The 23,240-nt window shown below is 36.0% G+C and overlaps 1 protein-coding gene across 1 annotated transcript in view; it reads right to left on the bottom strand.

Moving 5' to 3' along the window:
- Positions 1 to 18,123, bottom strand: part of LOC117103365 (cell division control protein 42 homolog) — a 23,277-nt gene extending 5,154 nt beyond the window's left edge. Inside the window, exons 1-3 of the mRNA XM_033243910.1 lie at positions 17,996 to 18,123; positions 13,857 to 13,929; positions 11,624 to 11,733 (exon numbers count right to left, since the gene is read on the bottom strand). Of these exons, the coding sequence (XP_033099801.1) occupies positions 11,624 to 11,733; positions 13,857 to 13,929; positions 17,996 to 18,100 (288 nt within the window). The 5' untranslated portion in view covers positions 18,101 to 18,123. The remainder of the gene's footprint in view (positions 1 to 11,623; positions 11,734 to 13,856; positions 13,930 to 17,995) is intronic.
- Positions 18,124 to 23,240: the final 5,117 nt, after the last annotated feature.

The raw sequence follows: 23,240 nt of genomic DNA, 5'->3' as shown, positions 1-23,240 counted from the left end.
TAATTTGCACTGTCTTATGCGCTTACAAAGATAAAAATTAGCATAATGTAATGTTGATCACAAAATTATTTTATCTGGTACCAATCTAAACTCTTTTTTCCTTAGATGTTAGATGTGCTTGCAAAGATAGCCACATTTCACTCTGAAGGGTGTGTACTACGACAGTAAATTATGTTATGTCAATTCCAAGAATGTTTAAGGTTATATCGGTTGATGAGGAATTTATTGATTTAATAGGCCTATAATAGCAAATTGCATAAATTTATTTTGCAAAAGCGAGGTTTCCAGCTTCAGAAGGGCACATCCCTGTCCGCACAAGGGCTCACATTGGCGCTAACACCAGGCGCGTAACATGGGTCTTGGGTCAGAATGGGTATTTATTTTCCCGGTTAGTAGTTTACCGTACCCACCCCACCCCACTCCCCATATAGAAAACAATACGACATAGTGCTTATCTTATTTATAATATAGGCCACACACGTGTGTTTGAAACTAAATACAGATAAGCATTTTCATCGTGGTTTTATTTATTACAAATATATTTTTTCACCCTAAATACACATTGAGGCCCTTCTTTAAGGATGAACGATCTATCTTAAATTTGTCTTTATTGAGTTTGGGACTATTATGTGTTTAAATAACTTAAAAGGATAAACCTAAAAAAGCCCTAAAAAATGCGCGCCAAGCGGGCAAAATATTTTTGTGTTTTTAATTCTAATTTCATCGGAATTGATGAAAACTCCCTGAAACGTGCAATTTATAGAGAGAAATTGGCCTACCGTAACAAGAAATGCGCGCAAAGAATTTGAGAATTTTAGGCATTTTTAAAGGATGCATTTGTCAAGGAGTGGAGAAAGATTTCCAAAGATGGATATTTTCCCCTTGTCCCCCGGTGTTTTTAATTCTAATTTTGTTGGAATTGATCAAAACTCCCTAAAATGTGCAATTTTTAGAGGAAATTGGCCCATGTTAACAAGAAATTTTTTAGGCACTTTCAGGGGATGAAAAGGGCATTTATAAAGGGGTGGGGAAGATTTTTCAAAGATAGATATTTTCCCCTTGTCCCCCAGTGGTTACGCCATCGGGCAGCATAGATCAAAGGAGTTATGACAGTTTTTGAAGTGGTGAAGGGGTTGCAGGGTGTTGTGAGTCTGGTCATTATGACATCTTCTTTCTTTTTATTATTGTCTCTATTTTTCTCTTCTCTTTTTCTTTCCTTTTCTTTTAATCTTCTTTCTCTTTCCCTCCCTCTCCCCTCTTTCTTTTCTCTTATTACCCAGCCCGGTACGACGACTTGGTCAGCCCGGTAAAAACCGTCAGGCGAGGGGGAGTTTTCTTCCCCCCCCCCACCTCCGCGGATGTTACGACACTGTCTAACACGCCAATCATCCCCCCAATGAAAAATACTTTTCTACGCCACTGCCCAAAATTAAGCTAAATCAGCTTCAGAATTAGCCCGATAAAACCTACTGGAAAATGTTCGGCATAGTACCAGGTATCATGAATGGCCAACGCCAGACATTTTTAGTGGTGGGGTGTACCCGTCAGATACCTCCTTATACCCGGACCCCGCCCCAATAATCGACCTTGATCAACTTGTGAGCTAACCCGATAAAACCTACTGGAAATTGTTCGGCATAGTGCCAGGTATCATGAGTGGCCAATGCAAACCTTTTTAATGGTGGGGTGTACCCACCTGACACCCCTTATACCTTTCCCCTTGCCAAAAAAAAAAAAATTAACATAGAACAGCGTGTGGGTTAACTTGATCAAACCTATTGCTAAAAAAATGGGCATAGCACCAGGTATCATGAATGGCCACTACCAGTTTGGTGGTGTGGTGTATTTATGGAAGGCCAAAAGGACAATATTACAAGTGGCGGAGTGCAAAAGTCAAGTGGCACTGTGCAAAACTAAAGTGGCACAGTGCAAAACTAAAGTGGCGCAGTGCAAAACTAAAGTGGCGCAGTGCAAAACGAAAGTGGCGCAGAGCAAATCCAAATGCGTGTGCTGGTACTTGAACTTTGCACTGCGCCACTGGACTTATGCACTGCGCCACTTTAGGAGATATTGTATGGAACGCCAATTTTGGCATCAAAATTAAACTATAAAATAAATGAATAAAAAAAATCAAGAACACATAATTCAATTTTTCTTAGTAATTTCACAGCAAAACAACAACAGCACAAAAATTTGGGACTAAAACACAAATAGGAACGTTATGATCATAGGCATACTTGTCGTAGATACCGTTTTTAGCCTAGGCTTATATATACTATTCATCGTTACTACTGCTAATAAAGGCCTATAGCACAGCCATGGCTACTAGAGACCGATTAGAAGCTTTGGTAGTGATGGGTTATACAAATAAACAAATTGCTGAAGAAATGGAGGTAAGTGTAATTTCCGATTAAGAAAGAGTGACCTTTCGAGTGATATCAGCGGTAAGTTTGAAAAAAAAAAATCTGTTGCGTTTTGTTTCTACATCATTGCTAGGCTAGTCGGGGTAGACTACTTATAGTTAGGCTATGCTAGGGTCGACGCAACCGATGGGGTACCTAGTTAGGAAGATCGATAAAATAACATGCATTTTCACATTGTATTATTACAGCTCAGATTGACATTTTCAGCATTTAAATTTAATAATTAGACCAATAATATATACAGTATAATAATTTTTGGCAAATCAAAAAATTAAAGATTTGTTTTATGACTCAAGTAGATTTCTTCCTCTTTTCCTGTTTACATATTGACAGAATGTAAACTATACGGTTTTAATGATTTTTTTAAACATTATTATTATTATTATTATTAGTAGCAGTAGTAGTAGTAGTAGTAGTGGTAATATTAGGCCTATTAGTATTAAGGTATTCCGTCATCAAAAATATCAAGTTTATTCTATAGACATAGACATTTAATGACCGAGGTGAATGGACACAAGACTATACGTACGGTACTGTACCAACACTCATAATATCACATCCTCATTAATTTCATTAGTATTAAATATTAAATCTGTGTATTTCAGTATCCAATTGTTGATGTAGATGATTGAGGAATTGGATCCTAATTAATTACATGTGTAAATGGTGATTTAAAAAGGAAATAGAACATACTACTATAAAAGTGGGATTTAATTTCCAGAAGAACTGCAATAAAAGAAAGAAAAAATCATTCTCTTGGGCTACACTATACTTTTGCGAATGTGTATGTAATTATTGTTTTAGTTTATCTTTGCCTAAATATAGTTTGAGGGGTGTCACAGGATATTGAATAATAATAATAATAATAATAATAATAATAATAATAATAGTATAGGCGTACCTAGTAAAAATTAGTTAATTTCCATTTTAATGCCAAATTGGCGTTCCATACAATATCGCCAAAAGTCATGCGGCACAGTATAAAAGTCAAGTGGCGCAGTGCAAATGTCAAGTGGCGCTGTGCAAAACTAATGTGGCGCAGTGCAAACTCAAAATGCGTGTGCCACCATATTAGTTTTGCACTGCGCCACTTTAGTTTTGCACTGTGCCGATATCACGCCAAAAGGACAAACGACAATCGCAGTGCAAAAGTCAAGTGGCACAGTGCAAAAGTCAAGTGGCGCAGTGCAAAACTAAAGTGGTGGCACACGCATTTTGAGTTTGCACTGCGCCACTTTAGTTTTGCACCGAGCCATTTGAATTTTACACTGCGACTGACTTTTGCACTGCGCCACTTGTAATTTGTCATTTTGGCGTTCAATATGTATCGGCCAGACACCCCCTTATTCCCTACCTCTTCCCCCCCCCCCCAAAAAAATAAATAAATAAATAAGATGAAACAGGTTGGCCTAATAAGCCCATGTTATAATATTATTTTTTTGTTACAAAACATTTTTTTTTTCAGGCTTGATGTGTTTTATACTATAGTTGCTTCTTTCGTTCTGCCGGGTAAAATCAATTACTTTAGGCGACGTTTGTAGACTAACCTACACGTACCAACGTCCGCATGTCGCGACGCTCGAGTATTACTATTCAGCGTTTTTACTATATTTCTAGGTCTCCTGTTTCTACGTTTAATCGGCCCATGTCTCAGCCACAATACTTTGAGGCCAATATTATTTACGAACCTAGTTAAACTTATTTACTAGCCTATTTCAACGTGCTAATTATCATTTAGGCGACGCTTGTTGTAGACTGGCATACACGGTGCCAACGCTCGTTTTTACTATGTTTCTACGTCAGCTCGAGACGCTTGAGTATTACTATTCAGCGTTTTTACTATAACCATGGGCGGTATAAATGTCAACTCGGCACAAGTCTCGGCACAGTATTTTGAGGCCTACAGTATTTACGAACCCAGTTAAACTTATTTATGTCAACGTGCTAATTATTACATTTTAAAACAATAATTAAAAATATATTATACTAAGTTGATTTGGTGCCGAGTTGACTCGAATCGATCATGCTTACGTTGTGTGGTGCGTTGGCAGTCAACTCGCCTCTACAAACTCGCCCCTAGAAAATTCGCCGCCTTGAAAACTCCCCATACTAAATCATCTCACCAAATAAAAAATCCTACTCTAGGCCTAGACTAGCTAGGATGGTATAGGCCTAGCTTTGAAGGGACGAAGGTCCCAATGAAAAACAACGTCGCTCCTTGATAGCTAACATTGTCTATTTAAACATCACAATAATTCATTATTAGACATTTTGTTGTTTTTTGAATTGTACTCCACAAATCTCAGCCGATACCTCGCACAACTCGTTAACGTCTGGTATCTATTGTCGTGACGTCATGGCTCGCTGGCTCACACACTTGTGATGTCTCGCACTTGTGATCAAAAAACACGCTGGCTCGCACTTTGGCAACACTCTTTGGCAGTCAACTCGCCCCTAGAAAACACGCCCTTGGAAACTTTCCCCATAAAAAATGTACACTTCCTAGACCATGCAGTCTTCAAAATAAAAATTGTAACCTTTGGTAATCAACTACATTTTCCACATACACAGAAATTTTTGAAACTTTATTTTAAAAAAACCTAAATAATTATTCACCACTATAGACACTTTTTGACAAAAATGAAAAATTACGACTTTGTTACCCAATGAGAAGTGTTCTAATATCGTGTCTCATATTATTTGTTATATTTTTATTATTCATTATTTTCACTTGACTCGCATAAATAATTTTGTTCGAAGAACATTTATATGCAGTTGTACTTCGCAGCACTTCACTTGCAATTTGCAATTTCTAGTCTAGTGAGTTAACCTGATGAAAGTTACTGTAAAATGTTCGGCATTGCCCCAGGTATCATGAATGGCCTCTGCCAGACATTTTTGGTCGTAGGGTGTACCCGCCAGACATCGCCTTATACCCCTCCTCCACAATTGAGCTAGATCTCATGAGTTACTGTAACCCTCTAATACCCCAATATATGGTCATTTTCACAATAAAAGGTGTACCTTTGAATTTTGAGTAAGTCAATTGCTTTTCCTTATGCTGAAAGTATAGTCATATGTTCAATGAAAAGTACCAAATGTGTTGAAATTGTCACTGTCCCTATATTTTTGAGAACGGAACGTTGGTATTTCTTGTTTTGGAGACTTCATTTTCTGTTAACAATTGTTAACAAATTTTGCAGTTTGACCTATTTGTAATAATTGCTTTATATTCCTTAATTTGGATGTAACGATTGATAACTGAACTTAAAATTGATGACAAAACTTAAATGATCCCAGGACTTCAAAGGAATTCTGTTTTGACGTCTCCGAAACAAAGTTTCAGCCACCCTGTGCAAATATGAATAAAGTAAATTACCAATTCCATTTATCAAAATATAGCAAGTAGACCTACAAGTCACATGACTATATAATAGTAGAGTATGCCATGTGATTTGGAAAATGGAGATAATAATATGTACTTTCTGCTAACACTTGAAGCCTCCAAAATACCTTAAAGCCTCCGAAACAACCTTAAATACCATTTTTCATCATCTAGACTGATGTGTATCATCCTGAATCTGCATTAGAATTATAAGCTGGGTTGTGGAGAATGTTATAAAACTATACCTAGCTATAACTATTCAGTTAATCTTTTGTAATTACTTGTAATTAAAAAAAACTTGTTTTGGAGGCTTTAAACACTTGTTAACACCAAATTTTCTGTTGTTTATAATTTTAGAGTTAGGAAAATTTGTATAATTTCATGCTATATATGTTTGGCTTTGATCTACTAAAATTACAGGAATGAATTTTAATTTCTGGGTGGTTTGTTACTGGTGTACAAGTAGCTAGTAATACAGATTGCCATTATTCAGAACATTTGCACGTTAGGTTTGGACGCAACCCACTGAGATCTTTAAAAAAAATAACCCGACTATGCCAACTATTAGTATTGTAAGTTCTAGATATACCTGAAAAAGTCAGGGAAGATTTGATTGAGTAGACTTAAAGTCGAAGAGGTTTTAGGTTTTAATTCAAAGAAAATAGCACTATGGTACTTGCCACCTAATTCACGCCTCGGATTTTTTTTCCACTAGAGGATTTTTTTCCACCCAGCTATTTTTCCAGGCTATTTCTTGAGGCTGTATTCCAACTGCTATTTCCCCTCGGCTATCTTAATAATAATGATAATAATGTCATTTTGTTAGGCGAATGTAACCATCCCTAGTAGGGGTGCTCGAGGCGCCGTTTTCCACCTGCCGAGTGTACATGTAACTATTTTCCGCATTATTATGTGAATTTGTTAATTTTAGTTATTTATTTAATCTTAATGTATATTTATTTGTGTCAGACCAAACATGGATGGGAAAGATAGGCAAAATAAGATGCAAATATTCTTCGGGGTCACCATCCATCACCACCCTGGCGCAATCCGGACCTCTCCCTAGGTGGCTCGAACAAATGAACGGGAAACACATTTGCCCTGCCACAGACGACCGGGTGCTCAGGAGTTGTAATCGAGACAGTGGCTCCAAAAAATAAGTGCCGGCCTGAGAGAGACGGGGAAAAAGCAGTTATTGAGTTTATTCAAAATGAGAAATAAAAAGAAAAGATTTAAGTTCAGACTTGAACTCAGAAAGTGAAGACAAATTTCGAACGTCGAGTGGGAGCTGGTTCCAGACTTTTCCAGCTGCAAGTTTAAAAGCCCCCGATACCTGATTATTGGTTCTGTATTCTGTGAGCAATGAGCGATCAGCCGAGCGGAGGCCTGATCGAGATGGCCTGTGGGGAGTCACAAGTCTGCTGATATATACCGGTGAAATTTCATGCAAAGCCTTGTCCCAGTATTTTCCCGTTGTATTTTTCCTCTTAGTTTTCCCACTGAATGTTTTCATCAGTTTATTTACTGTTTAAGGCCATTTTCTCTATGGTATGGTGGAGCAAATTATTTGTTTATGCTTTTGTTTTGTTTTGTAAGGTTACACCATAAATGTGTGCTGATGATAAAAAGCCCTATCCAATCAATTAACTGATTGACTCTTGATGCATTTGAAATACTAATGAAGCCTAAAGACTCATTGTAGAAACGTGATTTTAAAAAGTTTGCTTCCGTGTTCACACAAAAAAAAAACAGGAAATCTCTTTTTAACATTGAGTACTCTTTTGGACTATAAATAGCACACCTATTTCCTGGTCGGTCTATATATCCTACTTAGGCCTATGTCTTGCTGCATCAGCTAATAATAATCTGGCAAGGAGTGGAAATATTATTTCCACCATTAAAAATGTCTGGTAGGGGCCATTCTTGTAATATGCCAAACATTTTCCAATAGGTTTTATTGGGTTAACTCACAAGCTGATCTGGTCAGTTTTTGGGACGGGGTACATGGGGGTGTCTGGGCGGGTACACCCCACTATTAAAAATGTCTGGCGGTGGCCATCCCTGATACCTGGTACTATGCCGAACATTTTCCAGTAGGTTTGGTCGGGTTAATTCAGAAGCTGATTTAGCTTAATTTTGGGGTACCCGTTTCAGAGCCATATATATAAAGAGTTGCGACATTCCGCTCCTTGGTTTACGAAAGTCACGTGGTACACACCGTCCATTTTTTTTCATAATCTTCCCGATGAACACATGCAAAGTATACGTGTTACGTACATTGCATATTAATTTCACACATTAATTTGGTTTACAACTATATTTTATAATTAACATCACTTAATATGGACAGTGTATAAGAATTCATATATAATCGAATATTTGCGCGCGTGCGTGCTCGCGTAAATGATTGAAATTAAAAGAAATTTTTGGCAATTATCGTTAATTCGTCACATTTTAACCAATGAAGACCCGACTTATTTTATTAAATGGTATATATATATATATATATATTTCTTCCTTAATTATATAAATTTAAATCATTTATCAGTTGCATTATTACACTGTTAAAAATATTATTTTCTCATTCGCCTCGATGCGTTCGGAAAAATATTTAAGCTAAATAAGAAAAAATTTAATTTTTTCCCGACCTTTTCTGACGATCTTTAAAGGTTGTTCGCTAAACAATATTAGAAAATGGTTCTTAATTTCAAATCTTTGTACAGCCTGTATAAATACGAATGACAATGAAAATAAAGGTGATGTTTAATAATCTTAAAAATGATTTGCTGTTTCTATTACATACTATTACATAATTATTATAACTTTATTTTGGAAACGACGCTTTTAAAACAGCGGACACGCTCTCGCAGTGTGTTTATAAAAGTAACATACTGTACAGCCATAATACAATATTAAAATAGACGCGAGACTTTTAATACAATAAAATGTATGTTACATACGGTAATTACACAAGTTGAATATATCACAGATCCTGTATATCATTTAACACGTAGAATTTATAACATTTACAGCAAAGCACAGTTTATATATTGCGGCCAACTGATCTATACTATTTTAATATTTATAAATAATAATAATCAAATTAATAACATGAGATTTGTATAGGGCTCGCTCATATTCAAATTTAAAGAGCAACAATCTATATACCCTAGACAGATTTAAATTGCATTTTGATATACGTACCCTATTTAATTATTTTTTGCTGGTCGTCACATATCATTTATTTGCAAAAATAATAGGAGCTACTTAAGGATTGCCTAATTAAAGAATGCTTGCCATCGAGGGGCTCTCTCGGTCTATCGGCGAGGATTAAAGAACTGCTTAAAAATACTAAATTATTACAGTATTATTTTATACAGTAATATGAAATTGGATATAAAGTACCGGTAGTGAAATCATAAAAAAAAAATCTATAAATAGTTACATGAAATTCGACTGCTAAAAAGATTAAATGAAATTATACTATACAGAAGGCCGCTAACTGTATTATACAATATTATACACAGGAACGCACATCACGTTAGACACAGAACGCGCATCGCGTATGACACAAAAAGGCTTCTAAATTCTCAATGTCGCAACTCTTTCTATCTATGGCTCTGACATAGAGCTATTAAACAACTAGAGTGCTGACAAGATGGCGGAGCAATGCAGAGTTATGTATGTGTACCATCCAATATGGCCGCCGTAGTAAAGCGCCACCTTCAGGCTTAGTATACATATTATTACCATAAATAAGCCCTCTGACTGACTATTATTTCATTAATGATAATAAGTAATGGTAATACAAATTATTAAACTATCGTAGCCAAAACGAGGCCAAGTGGAGCATCCTAAATAAAGTACCAAGGAATGAAAATTAAAATCGTGTACATTACACCCATACACCGCAACGCTCGAGTTTCAAACATACGGGTAACTAGATGTACTGAACTTTCTGTGTAAATTGAGGGTGCAATTGCAAACGACGGCGCTTAGGCGAAATTTGATTGGCTGAATCTATGGCAGCCATCTTGGATGTTACACACACACAGCTCTGCGTATTTCGAACATCGAATACAATGAAGTTAGCGCTCTAGTATTCTTATTATATCTCTATGGGCTTTGACCCGTTTTTGTGCCTACTGCCCCCAACGGGGGTACCCATGCTGCGTTATAGAGACGCAGCACGGGTTCGCCAGGAACGCCTTTTACCGTTATTTGAAGGACGCCCTGTAGAACATGGCAGAACCCTTCGTGATCAACGACATAACGTGGTAACGCCAAGAGTTACTCACTTTTAAAGTGTTTTTAGTGTAATATAGTAGTAGGCCTATACAGAATAGTGTTATGAAAGAAATATACATGAAAAATCCAGATACACTACATTAATACACATACAGTATCTGCATATTGAAGAACATAAGATAAAATTTAAAAAACAAAAACTCCTGTATAAGGCAGTAGACACACGTTCCCGCTGGGAGCGTATTTTTTTTGTGTCTGGCAGCCACCCCACCATTGGAAATGTCTGGAATTGACCATTCATGATATCTTGAACTACAGTATGCCGAATATGGTTTCATTGGGTTAATTCACAAGTTGATCTAGCTAAATTTTGGTACCCTTTTTTATGCCCCTCTTGACCACACCCACCACAATGGGATCGGCAGATGCCCATTTTCCTACATAGACCATTACTATACACACAAACATTGGTTGACTTTCCAGCTATGCTGACACCACTGAGCTCCTGCTCTATATATTTATACCTACCATGTTAAATACCTGTGTGTCATGGCCTGCTAACCATGACTTGCTAGGCTAAGGCCAAATTTATTTTCAAAAATATTAAACCAAGGCATGATATTTTGTCCATGGGTAAAAGTATCTATTAAATAGACACCTCCTTCAGAAATTACATTGCATGTCGTATCCCATTAAAACATTTCCCCTAGGGTAAATCCACATACATGTTCGAAGTTAACATGTACACCACCACTTCATTGCTTTACATTCATATTTGATTCGTATGTACACTATGTTTATTTTCAGCCTTTCGATATTAAACATCATTAATTGACCTGTCTCTTTCTTTACAGTGATGACATCACACTTCTAACAAACTCGGATGATGTACTCCTAGTCTGAATAAAGGCATAAATTTTCCAGGAGATCCATGCTGAGGGACTACATGACAAATCCAGATGCACAGAATAAATACACACATCTGCATATTGAAGAACATAAAATTAAACTAAAAAACAAAAACTCCTGTATATTAGGGTAGACACACGCTCCCGCTGGGAGCCTATTTTTGAGTTATGCGCACAGAAGGACACACAAACAGACACACACACATAGACCCATCCACCCACCCACACACGGACGCGCACTATTGCAATACCCTTCACCTCTCCTTAGGATAGGCGAGGGGTAATCATTTCCCCTTCGGAAAGGCAAGGGTAACTGGACTAACTATACTTAATTAAGAAAATACGAGAAGATTTCTCTTCGTTCTTGCATTCTGCCAAGTTTGAAACCAATCAGACATACCAAACTTTAGTTATCTCGGTAACGAGCCTAAAAATACCTGTATAGTGAAATATTAATTATGCAAATTAGTAATTAGCATATTCACACACGTACCAAAATTAATAGGCTCAGTCTTCTTATTACCATCTTCCATTGTGCCAAGTTTGAAACCGATCAGACTTTCCAAACTTTTGTTACCGGTGTAACTAGCCTAAAGAGAGGCTAATACGTGAACTACCAGCTTTCTTATAAACAAAACATTCGTGGATCAAACTCTTACCTTGGTTTCAATATTAGTTACTAAACGCGGTTTAACGACACAGAAACAAACCAGAAACACATCTGTTTGATTATAACCCATAGGCCTTAACCTATCATAGTCCTCCGTACCTGTTTTGGAATAAAATAAATAAAGGTTAAATTCGGTCAAAAGTAATAATCATTAAAAAAAAAATTGGTATTGTTTATTGGGGTTCGAACCACGAATCAAACTGTACTTAATGCATTCTGATCGTGTTGCTCTCTAATGTATTTCTCTGACGACCACCAATCTACAATAATACCCATATTGCCCAAATCCCAAATGGCGTTACAAATGCTGGTTTGTACTTACAGTACAGTACCGTATTCAGGTTTGAATTACCAAGGGGGGGGGGGTTCTTCTTAAGAATTTGGCCCCGGAAACTTTTTTATTCTTGTATAGGTGTAATTTTTCCCTACCTTACGTTGAAATGTACTGAATACTCAGTACGTTTAAAAACAATTGCGAAAAAAATCGGAAGTCGGGTGGAACTCGAACCCACGATCTCCAGATCACTAGCCTGGCATCATACCTTTAGACCATCGAACTTGCGCCTGATGGCCAGGTTTGAATTCGAGTCCAAGTAAGTCGTTGGAACAAAAAATTATTATGACAACAAGGCATGTAGACTGTAGGTAGAACACTTCATTTATTTTCGAAAGAAATTTTCGGCCAGTCCTCTGGCCTTCATCAGCTTTACTGAATGTACAAGTTGGCTGTTACAAGTTCTATACTGTACAATATAAGCAATACAATAGAGGTTTAGACGGATTATAGGCCAATTATCTAATAGTTTATGCGGTAATATATAAAGAGAAATCCGACAGAGAACAAAGCAGTCAAGTATAGAGATAGTGGTGTTATAGATTAAACAATTCTTAATTAAGCGTACATAGTAAAATAATATACGACAGTATTTCTAGCCGTATTGCCAGATTTATCTGGCCGAACGCCCTCTTCTTGAGGCGTAGCATTGTGTAATACAATGTTCCCGACGGTTATTTGTACGACCTGTTCAACCATGAATCCTTCGTGGTCTAGTGATTATGACGCTCGCCTTGTCAGCGAGAAGTCGCAGGTTCGAATCCTGTCGGAGGCATTTTATTACACAATGACTTTTATAGGACTTCATTCGTTGAAAAGCTACAGGTAGCCAACGATGTTCCATCAAGATAGCCGTTAACAGTTAAAACCTTTCTGTACGGTATTTACCTTTCTTTTATTATATATACTCATACTTATATTGATACTCATGCGCTGACGAAGGTAACAGGAGTTGCCGAAAATTTCGCAAATAAAATATTTCTATGTCTCTTACAAGTCAAAGTATCGTAGCAGTTTATTTTGTCTGCGTCTACCTACTGATTTATGAATATATATATATATATATTCTTTAATATAAGTCAATCGTATGAGAGAAGTATCTGGGAGTGAGACATGCGTCTTTATCGTATATGACTCTGTGGTCTAGTAATATGACCTACTGATATGACACTGATATTGTAAGAGGCTACACGTTCGAGAAACTTTTTCAGAGAACTGAAAGAGGAACTTTCATTGGTAGCCATCATGAAATCCAATATGGTGGCCTCCTGACATAATTTGCTGATGATTGCATGATACTCTCTGATATTAAAAACATGGTTAAAGGTGTGATTGACTGTGTTACGTTACTGTAGATATGAAAATAATGACAAAAATAACAATATTTTGGCAGCCATCTTAAAATCAAACGCGGCGGCCATCTAACATAATTTCTGATGATTGCATAATACTCCCTGATATTGAAAACATAGGTAAAGACCATTGAATGACAGTGCTAGGTGCTGTATATATGAAGATTATTGATAAAAATCCAATATTTTGGTGGCCATTTTGAATTTCAAAATGGCGGCCACTAAGCGGCGTTATTGTTGGGGTCTATTTTTTTTAATGATCCTTAGTTGTCATAGTATCCCTGTGAGAAGTTTCATGCTTTCTTCCAAAAGTGCACGATTATTCTCCTTAGCCGCTCTACTATACACATATATTGCATTTGTAATATAGTGTGAGAAAATGTGGTCCAACGAAAATTTACTGTGATTTTTACTGAGGTAGAGCTGTCTCTTATACCCATCTAGATGTGTATAAGAGACAGGTAGTAGGCCTATACAGAATAGTGTTATGAAAGAAATATACATGAAACTTAAAAGTAACTACATTATAAACCTACCTCCTGCTTCATAAACTTTTATATTGTATTCTTCACCACTATTCATCACAGTTAGCTCATGGTTCTCATAAACCTACAGTACAATAAGACAACTTACGTGTGAAAGCAGACGGTTTAATCATTTATAAAAACAATGCTTAAAAATGTTGGTTTTTTTTTGTTTTTAATAAATTCATATTTAACAATAATTAACAGTTTAACAGTTTGGAAGTACTAAAGTACGCTTTCGTAAATAATCAATTAATGAATTATGGAATAAATATAATATTAATAAGTATAAATGTTTTGTTTCTATTGTCTTAAATTTGAAATATATTTAAACTCAATGTAGTTGTCATCATAAAATAACTGTAAAAAATAGACTTCGAAGCTTACACAAACGATAGTATCTTCAGGGCTAATATATTTGAATTCATTGACCAAACAATCATCATCATATTATACTAAATTGAGTAAGGCCTTAATGATTGTGCCGATTTGCCGTGCACAGCTCTGGAAGAAATATCGTAGCATCATTCTTTTAAATGTCTCATTATTATTACTGTCGTATTTTAAGCTCCCATGTATGTCTTTTGAAATATAATTTAAAAAAAAAACGATTTTACAATAAAACGAATCTACAAAATATTGGACGAGGACTTGTCACGCTACAAAAGCAACAATATGTGAGAATTCATTATTCAAATTACCAAATTACGTTCGCTTATTACGGCGAAAGGAGCAGCGGATTATTCATGTATATATTAGGTAAATGGAACAACTTCTGTGAGTACAGCTAATACAAAAGCGTGTATTTCAACTAAATATAATGTAATAAAATATATTATAAACTGACTATGTTAATCATTATAAATGGATATGTGACGAATAAGGAATGTCTACAGGTTACATCAATCACAACATTTTGGCATGTATTGTATAATCTACAGGTATTTGTTAATATTCCTTACCAGTAGGCACGGTAGTATTATTTAAACAATTGTTATTGGCTCATGTTCTTAATTTAAAAAGTAGGCCTAATTTAAATTTGATTTGCAAAGGTCTTTCTAAAAGTACAGTTAAAGGCGATGCAGTATTCAATATTATGCTTTAGAATATTCTGTTAGTGCTAATCAAGGGCGTCGATCCGTGGTTGTAAGTGGGTTGGGGTGGGGAACGAAATGCAAAATAAGAAAGCCTTGGGCCGTGGCCCAAGCTTTGTTTGGGGCGAGGGGGCGGCCAAGGTCCGGGTCCAGGGGGCGAAGCCTCAGGAAGCTCTGGCGCCTATAGTCTTTTTCATAAGTCGTATCTAATTTAATTTAAGGAATACAATTAACATATATTTCAACACTCATTTTAAAAATACAGTGGCGGACCCAGGAATTTGAAATAGAAGGGGCCTAAGGAGGGACTTTTAAAGCTGGAGAGTGTAGACCACCTGAGTCCCAGCCATGGTAAGAAATTTTATGATTATGGCACCTCTAGTTGGCCGAATATGGCACTCTCAGACTAAATTTTGATATAATTTCTTTTTTTTCTCTACTCTTAAATATTGAAAAAAATATGAGGGTGGGCCAACTGGGCCCCTTGAATCTGCCACTGAAATACTCATTATAAAACGTTTTTCAAATTATCCTGGTAATCATAATTATCCCTGCTTACATAGCCTATTTCGTGCAAAATAATATTCATAAAAATAATGATATATCCCCGGATGGGGCTGAGGTAAGAAAATGAATGATTACGACACCTCTAGATGGCCGGAAATGGCACTCTCAGACCTAAGTTCTAATTCTAATTTTCATTTTTATCTCATTAAAAAAAAATAATTTTGAAAAATTTAGGCGTGGGGGGGGGGGTCGCAACTGATTATTATGACGTCATTGCGAGATTGCGTCAACATAACATTGGAGTTTATAAACTTGTGGTAACACTAAATAAATCGAAAGATAGACCTGTCCGTGTCAAAGGTTGTATAATTATTGTTTAATAACGGCTATATAAAAATCAATTGACTAACTATGATTTTTTTGAAATTAGGAAAAACAGGAATCTACGTATACAGATAATATTAAACACTAGTATATACGGGTCATAATAATATACAAAAGGAATAAATCGTTTATAGTAGAAAGTGTGCACTTGTTGAGTTTCTAAATATATTGGCCTAGTAGGTTTACACGCTTCCAATTTTAACAACGGTGTTTACTGGGAACCGAAAGGTCCACTGATTAATCTCAGATAAGAAAATATAATACATACTCCAAGTATTGAAATACACGCCATCGTGTCGGAATTCAATATTTCGACATTAATTATGTCATCCAGGCCCGTAGCCAGGTTCTTCCAAGGGGGGTTTTCTGGGCGTGAGGTCCACAGTCGAAGCCCCAGTGGGGTCGGCGAAACCCCCAAAGCAAGAGGATTTTTGTGCTTTATGGGTCTAAATAATGCTATAAAAGCAGATATATTTGAAAATGTCTGTGTCTGGGTGGATCTGCAGTACATTTGTTAGGTTGTAGGACTTATTTGGGAAATTTAAAGAGTTTCGCCAGAAAAGAGGGGCTTGCTAGAAAAGGGGGTTCTCCCGAACCACCCCACCGGGTACGGGCCTGTCATCATCGTGTTTACTGAGATGGTTACAAAATGTACAAATAATTGTGTTTTTACTCAGTTTTGGTCCGGAAATACGCACTCACTGAAGAAGAGCACAAATGAACAGAAATATATCATGACAGTCATGCGTAATTGTTATTTCCACTCGCTTTGAAAGGACTAAAGTTTTAATTATAAAAGATTGGTGAAAAGTCCTTGCCCCTCCCCCCCCCCCGCATCCAACTTGGCCGACTGCGCATCACAGAATGATTATTTTTGGGGCGGATCCATAGGATGCGATGGTAAATGACGTCCGTCCAAGTGCTTTTTAGCTGGTAAAAAAGTGGAAATAGTCAGCAGGTTTTTTCTTCTGTAGGGGTGGAGGAAGGTGACAAGATAAACTTATTTCATTCATTCTTTCATTAAAACCGCAAATATCCCGGAACCGCCTGCAAATAATCTGGACCCGCTCCAATACATCACAGCCTCGCAAAAGGCCGCCGAAGAGTAAGGACAACATGTTTGTGCCGATTTCCCGTCCAGACGCGTGCCACAGCTCTGGATGAAATATATCGTAGCACCATTCTTTTACATGTCTTGCCATTATTGGCCTATTTGGAGTTCCTATGTATGCCCATTAAGATATAATTTTCCAATAGCACGAGTCTACAGAATATTGGACGAGCACTTGTCACGCTACAAATGTTACGGAAGCATATTGCTGCCAACTAAAAAAAAAGTAAAATTCAGATATTATCTCGTTATTACGAGATATTATCTCGTTATTACGAGATAATATCTCATAATTACGAGATAATATCTCGTAATAACGAGATACTATCTAAATTTATTTTTTTAGTTGGCAGCAATACGCTTCCGTAAAAGGTAACACATGTGAGAATTCATTATTCAGATTACGTTAGTACAGTACAGTAAAAGAAAGAGCAGAGTATAGGCATGGAGGTATTAAACCTCCATGGTATAGGTAAGTGGAACGTACCACTTCAGTGATCGCGGCTGATACAAAATGTGTATGTTCACTAAAAAATGGAATGAAAATATTATAAACTGACCATGTTAATCACTAAAATAAGTCAATACTACACAAAAATGGAATGTCAACATCCATCACAATTTAGCATGTATTGTGTAGTAAATGTTAAGTAAATAGTGAGCAGCTTTTTTTTCTTTAGGGGTGGAGGTCATTTATGAAAGCAAATTTAAGGCTAATATTATTGTTGACTTTAAGTCTCTCGATAGATGGGAGAGTGAAAAGACAGAAGACTGTTCTCAAATATCTGGACCAACTCTAGTACCTCACATCCTCGTGAGCTGTAAGAAAGCCATTATATTAGTTTAAAAAAAATACATTGTTTGTTTTTGCTTATGAAGAAAATAAATGTTCACATTAAATTCTTTGCTCACCAAATTCCATCATTAGTATTACAGCCTTGTTAGATTTTTCTTTTTCTTTTTTCTTAAAAAAAGATCGATCATCTGACGTGCAAATATATCAATTGCATCATATTCTAAGCTATAGAATTATTAATTGCAAAATGTCTACTTACTGTTGGTATATTAGTTGAAGGAAATTCATTTGTCTTGTAAGCGGCCATTATGCAAGATTTTCCTACATTTCCATCCCCTACAATACTACATTTTTTTGTCTGCATATTGTTATATTTAAAATTCTTTTGAATTTGAGCTCTGTCCTGTAAAAAAAATGTTTATAGTTTCCCAGTCATTCAATGAATAAATCGTCCGACCTTTATAATTGAATACAGTAAACATACTATAGAAAGAAATGGTGGTGGTGGTGGGGGTGATGAAGGTGGTGGTGTTGGTGGTATACTAGTAGTAGTAGTACTACTACTACTAGGGATTGTGGTGATGATGGTTTCAGTGATATTAGTAATATTGGTGCAGGTGGTTTATTTTATTTTATTTATTTATTTCAACAATCTTTAATGATGGTGGTCCATCCAGCCGAAGCTGATCATTAATGGTGGTGGTAGTAGTAGTAGTGCTAGTGCTTCTTGTTGTTGGTGGTGGTGGTAGTATTAGTGGTGGTGGTGGTGGTGGTGTTATTAGTAGTCGTTAGTAGTACTAGTGGTGGTGGTAGTAGCAGCAGTAGTGGTCGTTATGGTGGTAGTGGTGATGGTGGTAGTAGTTGTAGTATAATAGTAGTAGTAGTAGTAGTAGTACTAGCAGTAGTAGTAGTAGTGGCGGTGGTAGTAGTAGTGGTGGTGGTGGTAGTAGTAGTAGTGGTACTGGTGGTAATAGAGTAGTGGTCGTAGTAGTAGTGGTTATGGTGGTGGTGGTAGAAGTAATGATGTGGTTGTGGTGAGGTGAAAAAATATCTTAATTTTTTACATTTTAACCAGTAGTCCTAACCTACTCAGTATGTCGTGATTCGGAAAAACGCAATATATTCAATTTTGGCTTAGGGGCACCCTGTGCATGTAATCTATCATGGAACGTGATCATACCCCAAACAAGTTTTCGAAATATGAAATTATTATGAGAGTTACGCATTATATCCGGCCGTCCAACCAGTAAGCATTGAAATGTTAGCAATCAACCAATCACAGAAGACATTTATGCATATTTAATTACTTTCCTAGCTGGTAGCGGTACAATAAAAATGCATTTTTCCTGAAGTTACAAATTAAAAGTTGTGGTCATAAGATTAATTTTAGAACCACATTATTAACAAGATTATTAGGTTAATCCTTTCACGTCGGCGCGTGCACTGAAAACGTATATTTTATTTATAAAAAAAATGGATTTAACATGTGTATAATGATTTTGATAAACAATCGTAATTCTCCGTACAATCTATAAAACATTTAAAGAATGAATTTCCTTATGTTGTGGTCATATTAGACTGTAATATTTTTAAAGAAGGCCATTCAAGAAACAACATAAAATAAAATTTTCACGTCAGAGTATGCATAAAACGTATAATTTCCTGAAATTTGGCTTATGGTTTAGGCCTGAGGAAATATGAATGTATATGGGTCTGACATGTAGGCGACAAAGTGTTCTTCCTTATGTTGTAGTCATATTAGAATATAATATCATTAAAGACCATTCAGCCAACAAAGACCAACATAAAAATATATATCAAACTTTTAGGTAACACCTTCCGCTTCCGAGCATGCATATAACGTAATTTTTTAGATATATGATATTTTCATGACAGTCGAGAATGTACTGATTATATAAATTGTAGATAATTACTGTTGTCCGATTGTGTGCATTGAAAATGTGACGACGAACTCGGGATACGGGCCCCGGTTGACACTGATATCAAAAGGCCTGTTAATTAACCTTGCACATGAGCCTGTCGTCACCTGCTACGATGCCTCCTCCTACTTAGACAAAAAAAAAATTGTTGTGTTGCCCTTAAATGGAAAAAAATCGAGATTAAATTGAGATTTATTTTATTATAATAATAAATAATTGTTCATGCATATCACGGTAGTTTTGAGTTTAACGTAGCTGTAACTGGTTTAGCGCTTTAGAAAACGCAAATTGCGTTTAAATAATTTAAATCAACTGTCAACAAAAAATCTTTAAATGGTCCTCATAGCCACACCCCCGCTGGCGCCACCCCTCCGCTGGCGCCACCCCTGCAATGTTGATATACTGATATACTTGCATTATTATACTTATGTTAATATACTTACCTTAAAATTAATGATATGATGCTAGAGAAGAGTTGAAACTTATTAGACTTTGTCCTCTCAAGCTTATGTTGTAAGTTCGGCCGTGCAGCACCAGAGCCAAAATAATTGCATGATGATCCTCGTAAGGACGATACGAAACGTAAACCTTCCGGATTTACTATAAAAATGCGTCAACAGAGGGCATTCGCCTATTCATAATGCACATAACTACTTTAAAAATTTTGTTTAACTGTTAATTATTAGTTACCACGTTGGCTCCTACTACTTGTTGTTTCTGCCTATTTACAAATATACAAAACATCCCGTATAGTATTTTTTCTAATTATTTTAATATTATCTTCTTTTTTTTTCTCGTAAACAGACATACTGCCAAAAAGATGCTTACAGTGAAATGCCTGGTGTTTTCATTTTAATCCCACGACGAAAGTTGTGGAATACAAAAAATACGTCAGAATCTAACTACTGTATAGTAAAATTAACTAAAATATTGACTGACAAAAATTATTGCAATTATTATTTCGACCAGTTGCAACTAAAAGGGTTAAAATACCCCATAGGCTACACATGGAGTTCCACTGGAATAGTACAACTCCATGATTTATTAACCTCAACTTAATAGGAGAACGATATTCTATTTCATAACATCAAAAAGTACCGGTAAACATTAAACAGTACCGGTATAATGAAAAATATGTTAAGGCTGGGTGCCACAAAGGCTTTTTACATGAACACGAAGGGAATATGGGTGGTAGTGGGAACAAATGAAATATTCTCAGTTTGTCCTCAGGAGCGGTCTGAAATTTAAAAGAACACTCTTTGAGCTAAAATAAGCTAGATTCACAGATGCTCTATTAATATTCAGCGCTAGCCTACCGATAGTGGTCTTCTATGAAGGCATTTACTGCAAACGTAAAAATAATTTTAAAATCATTTTTTAAGTTACACATCGAGGAAAATAAGTTTTAATAATTTCTTGTTATAGGTTTATTTTGTTTTAAAATAAAGAATTGTGTATCTAATATTATCTTGCATGTCAAGGGAAAAGAAATTGCACGTGTTCGCCAAGTTTATTTAAGTCAAGTTTGTCAGAGTTCGGCCCTTTCTATTGTGTAGTTGCGTCCTGTCGTCAGCATCATCTTAGAAAAATAATTATTTGGTAAAAAAAAATTATTGCAATCATACTTCCAAGCGGTGGAAATGTTTTTATAATAGACAATACAAATTTTGAATGGTATAATAATTGATTGTATGTGCTTTGGTGTCACTGGGCTATTAGTTATTTATTGGGTCCGCGCCAGGCGTGGACACACTGAGTGTCACTGCTGGTCTTGTTCTTGTTCTTCATACCGAAACTTTAAAAGCGTCCAGCGCACCAGTTTTAAACGGACGTGCAGGAAATAGTGTACTTAAGGGGATTTCCAACAAACGTTCATCGACCTTTTTTAAAGTTAGACCCCAGGGTTCCCCCTTCACCTCCAAAACAGGTTGAGTCAAGTTTATCAGAGTTCGGCCCTTTCTATTGTGTAGTTGCGTCCTGTCGTCAGCATCATTTTAGAAAAATAATTATTTGGTAAAAAATAATTATTGCAATCATACTTTCAAGCGGTGGGAATGTTTTTATAATAGACAATACAAATTTTGAATGGTATAATAATTGATTGTATGTGCTTTGGAGTCACTGGGCTATTAGTGATTTATTGGGTCCGGCCAAGCGTGGACACACTGAGTGTCACTGCTGGTCTTGTTCTTGTTCTTCATACCGAAACTTTAAAAGCGTCCAGCGCACCAGTTTTAAACGGACGTGCAGGAAATTGTGTACTTGAGGGGATTTCCAACAAACGTTCATCAACCTTTTTTAAAGTTAGACCCCTTCACCTGTAAAACAAAACAGGGGTTTCAGCAAGAACTGTACAATACTGTCATTGCCAGTGTACAGGCACACGTCGCATGGATGGCGCGTTTGGTTAAGAATGTGTTCTAAAGAACTTAAGGTTGTAAGTTCGAATCGCGATTTTTTTTTTTCCAATTTTAAGATTTTTTTTTTCAATTTTAAGATCTTTTAATTGTGTGCATATGAACATTCTAAATAATATTTTTTTGTACAAATAAACATCATAATTATTTTAAAAATTTCTATCTTAGTATTACCTCTTTAAAAAACTTAATATAATAACTTGCACCTGTACCGTATTTAAGAATGGAGGAAATGGAGGACCGGTGAGCGGTCGCTCTTGTTTTATATTATTTTATTTTATTTAAAACATATTAAATATAAATTTTATGCAATTGAAAGTAAATTATTTTCTGCTGGTATATTTATAGACCTATCCAAAGCGTTTGATACTATCAACCACAATATTCTCACCTCTAACCTTTTCAATTATGGTATCCGTGGAACATGCTCTAAATTTATTTAAAGATTATGTAGCTAATCGTCAGCTACATAATAATTCTTCAAATTTTAAATTTTTGTCTTGTGGAGTCACCCAAGGTTCCCTTCTTGGTCCTCTTTTGTTTCTTTTTACATTAATGATCTACCCAACTCATCCAAAATATTTTACTTCTTTAATCATGAATTAAAATATGTTACTGAATACTTTAATGTTAATAAACTTTCGGTTAATGCAATCATGCTGTTCGGAAGCCGCCACAAATCTAGACTTGACGAGATAGGTATATATCTATATTTGAAACCACTTGATTCCACATGTTCAACACACAAAATTCTTAGGTATTGACCTCGACTACGAACTAAATTTCAAAAATCATATAAAAGAAGTTGAACTGAAAAGAGCAAAAACTATTGGTATTATCTATCGTCTTTTTTTCTTTCCTTCTCTCAAGTTATATACTTCACTCCATTTATTCATCCTTGTTCTTCCCTTTATTATTTACTGCAATAGGCCTATATCTGGGCAAACAATTACAAATCCAACCTTGACAACTTCACAAGCTCCAAAAAAATGCCGTCCGTATAATTTCAGATGCTCCATTCCTTGATCACTCTCCTCCCCCTTTTTTAAATTTGAGTCAGTTGTCCGTTTTTGATATGAGTATTTTACAACAATGTATCTTTTATGAAGTTATTAATTCCCTCCTCCCTACCAACAGCTTTTCCCCC

This window comes from Anneissia japonica, unplaced genomic scaffold, assembly GCF_011630105.1.
Source record: "Anneissia japonica isolate Jap-2015-1 unplaced genomic scaffold, ASM1163010v1 scaffold1891_len642697_cov171, whole genome shotgun sequence".
Taxonomy (NCBI): domain Eukaryota; kingdom Metazoa; phylum Echinodermata; class Crinoidea; order Comatulida; family Comatulidae; genus Anneissia; species Anneissia japonica.
This window is presented reverse-complemented; position numbering and strand designations above follow the sequence as displayed.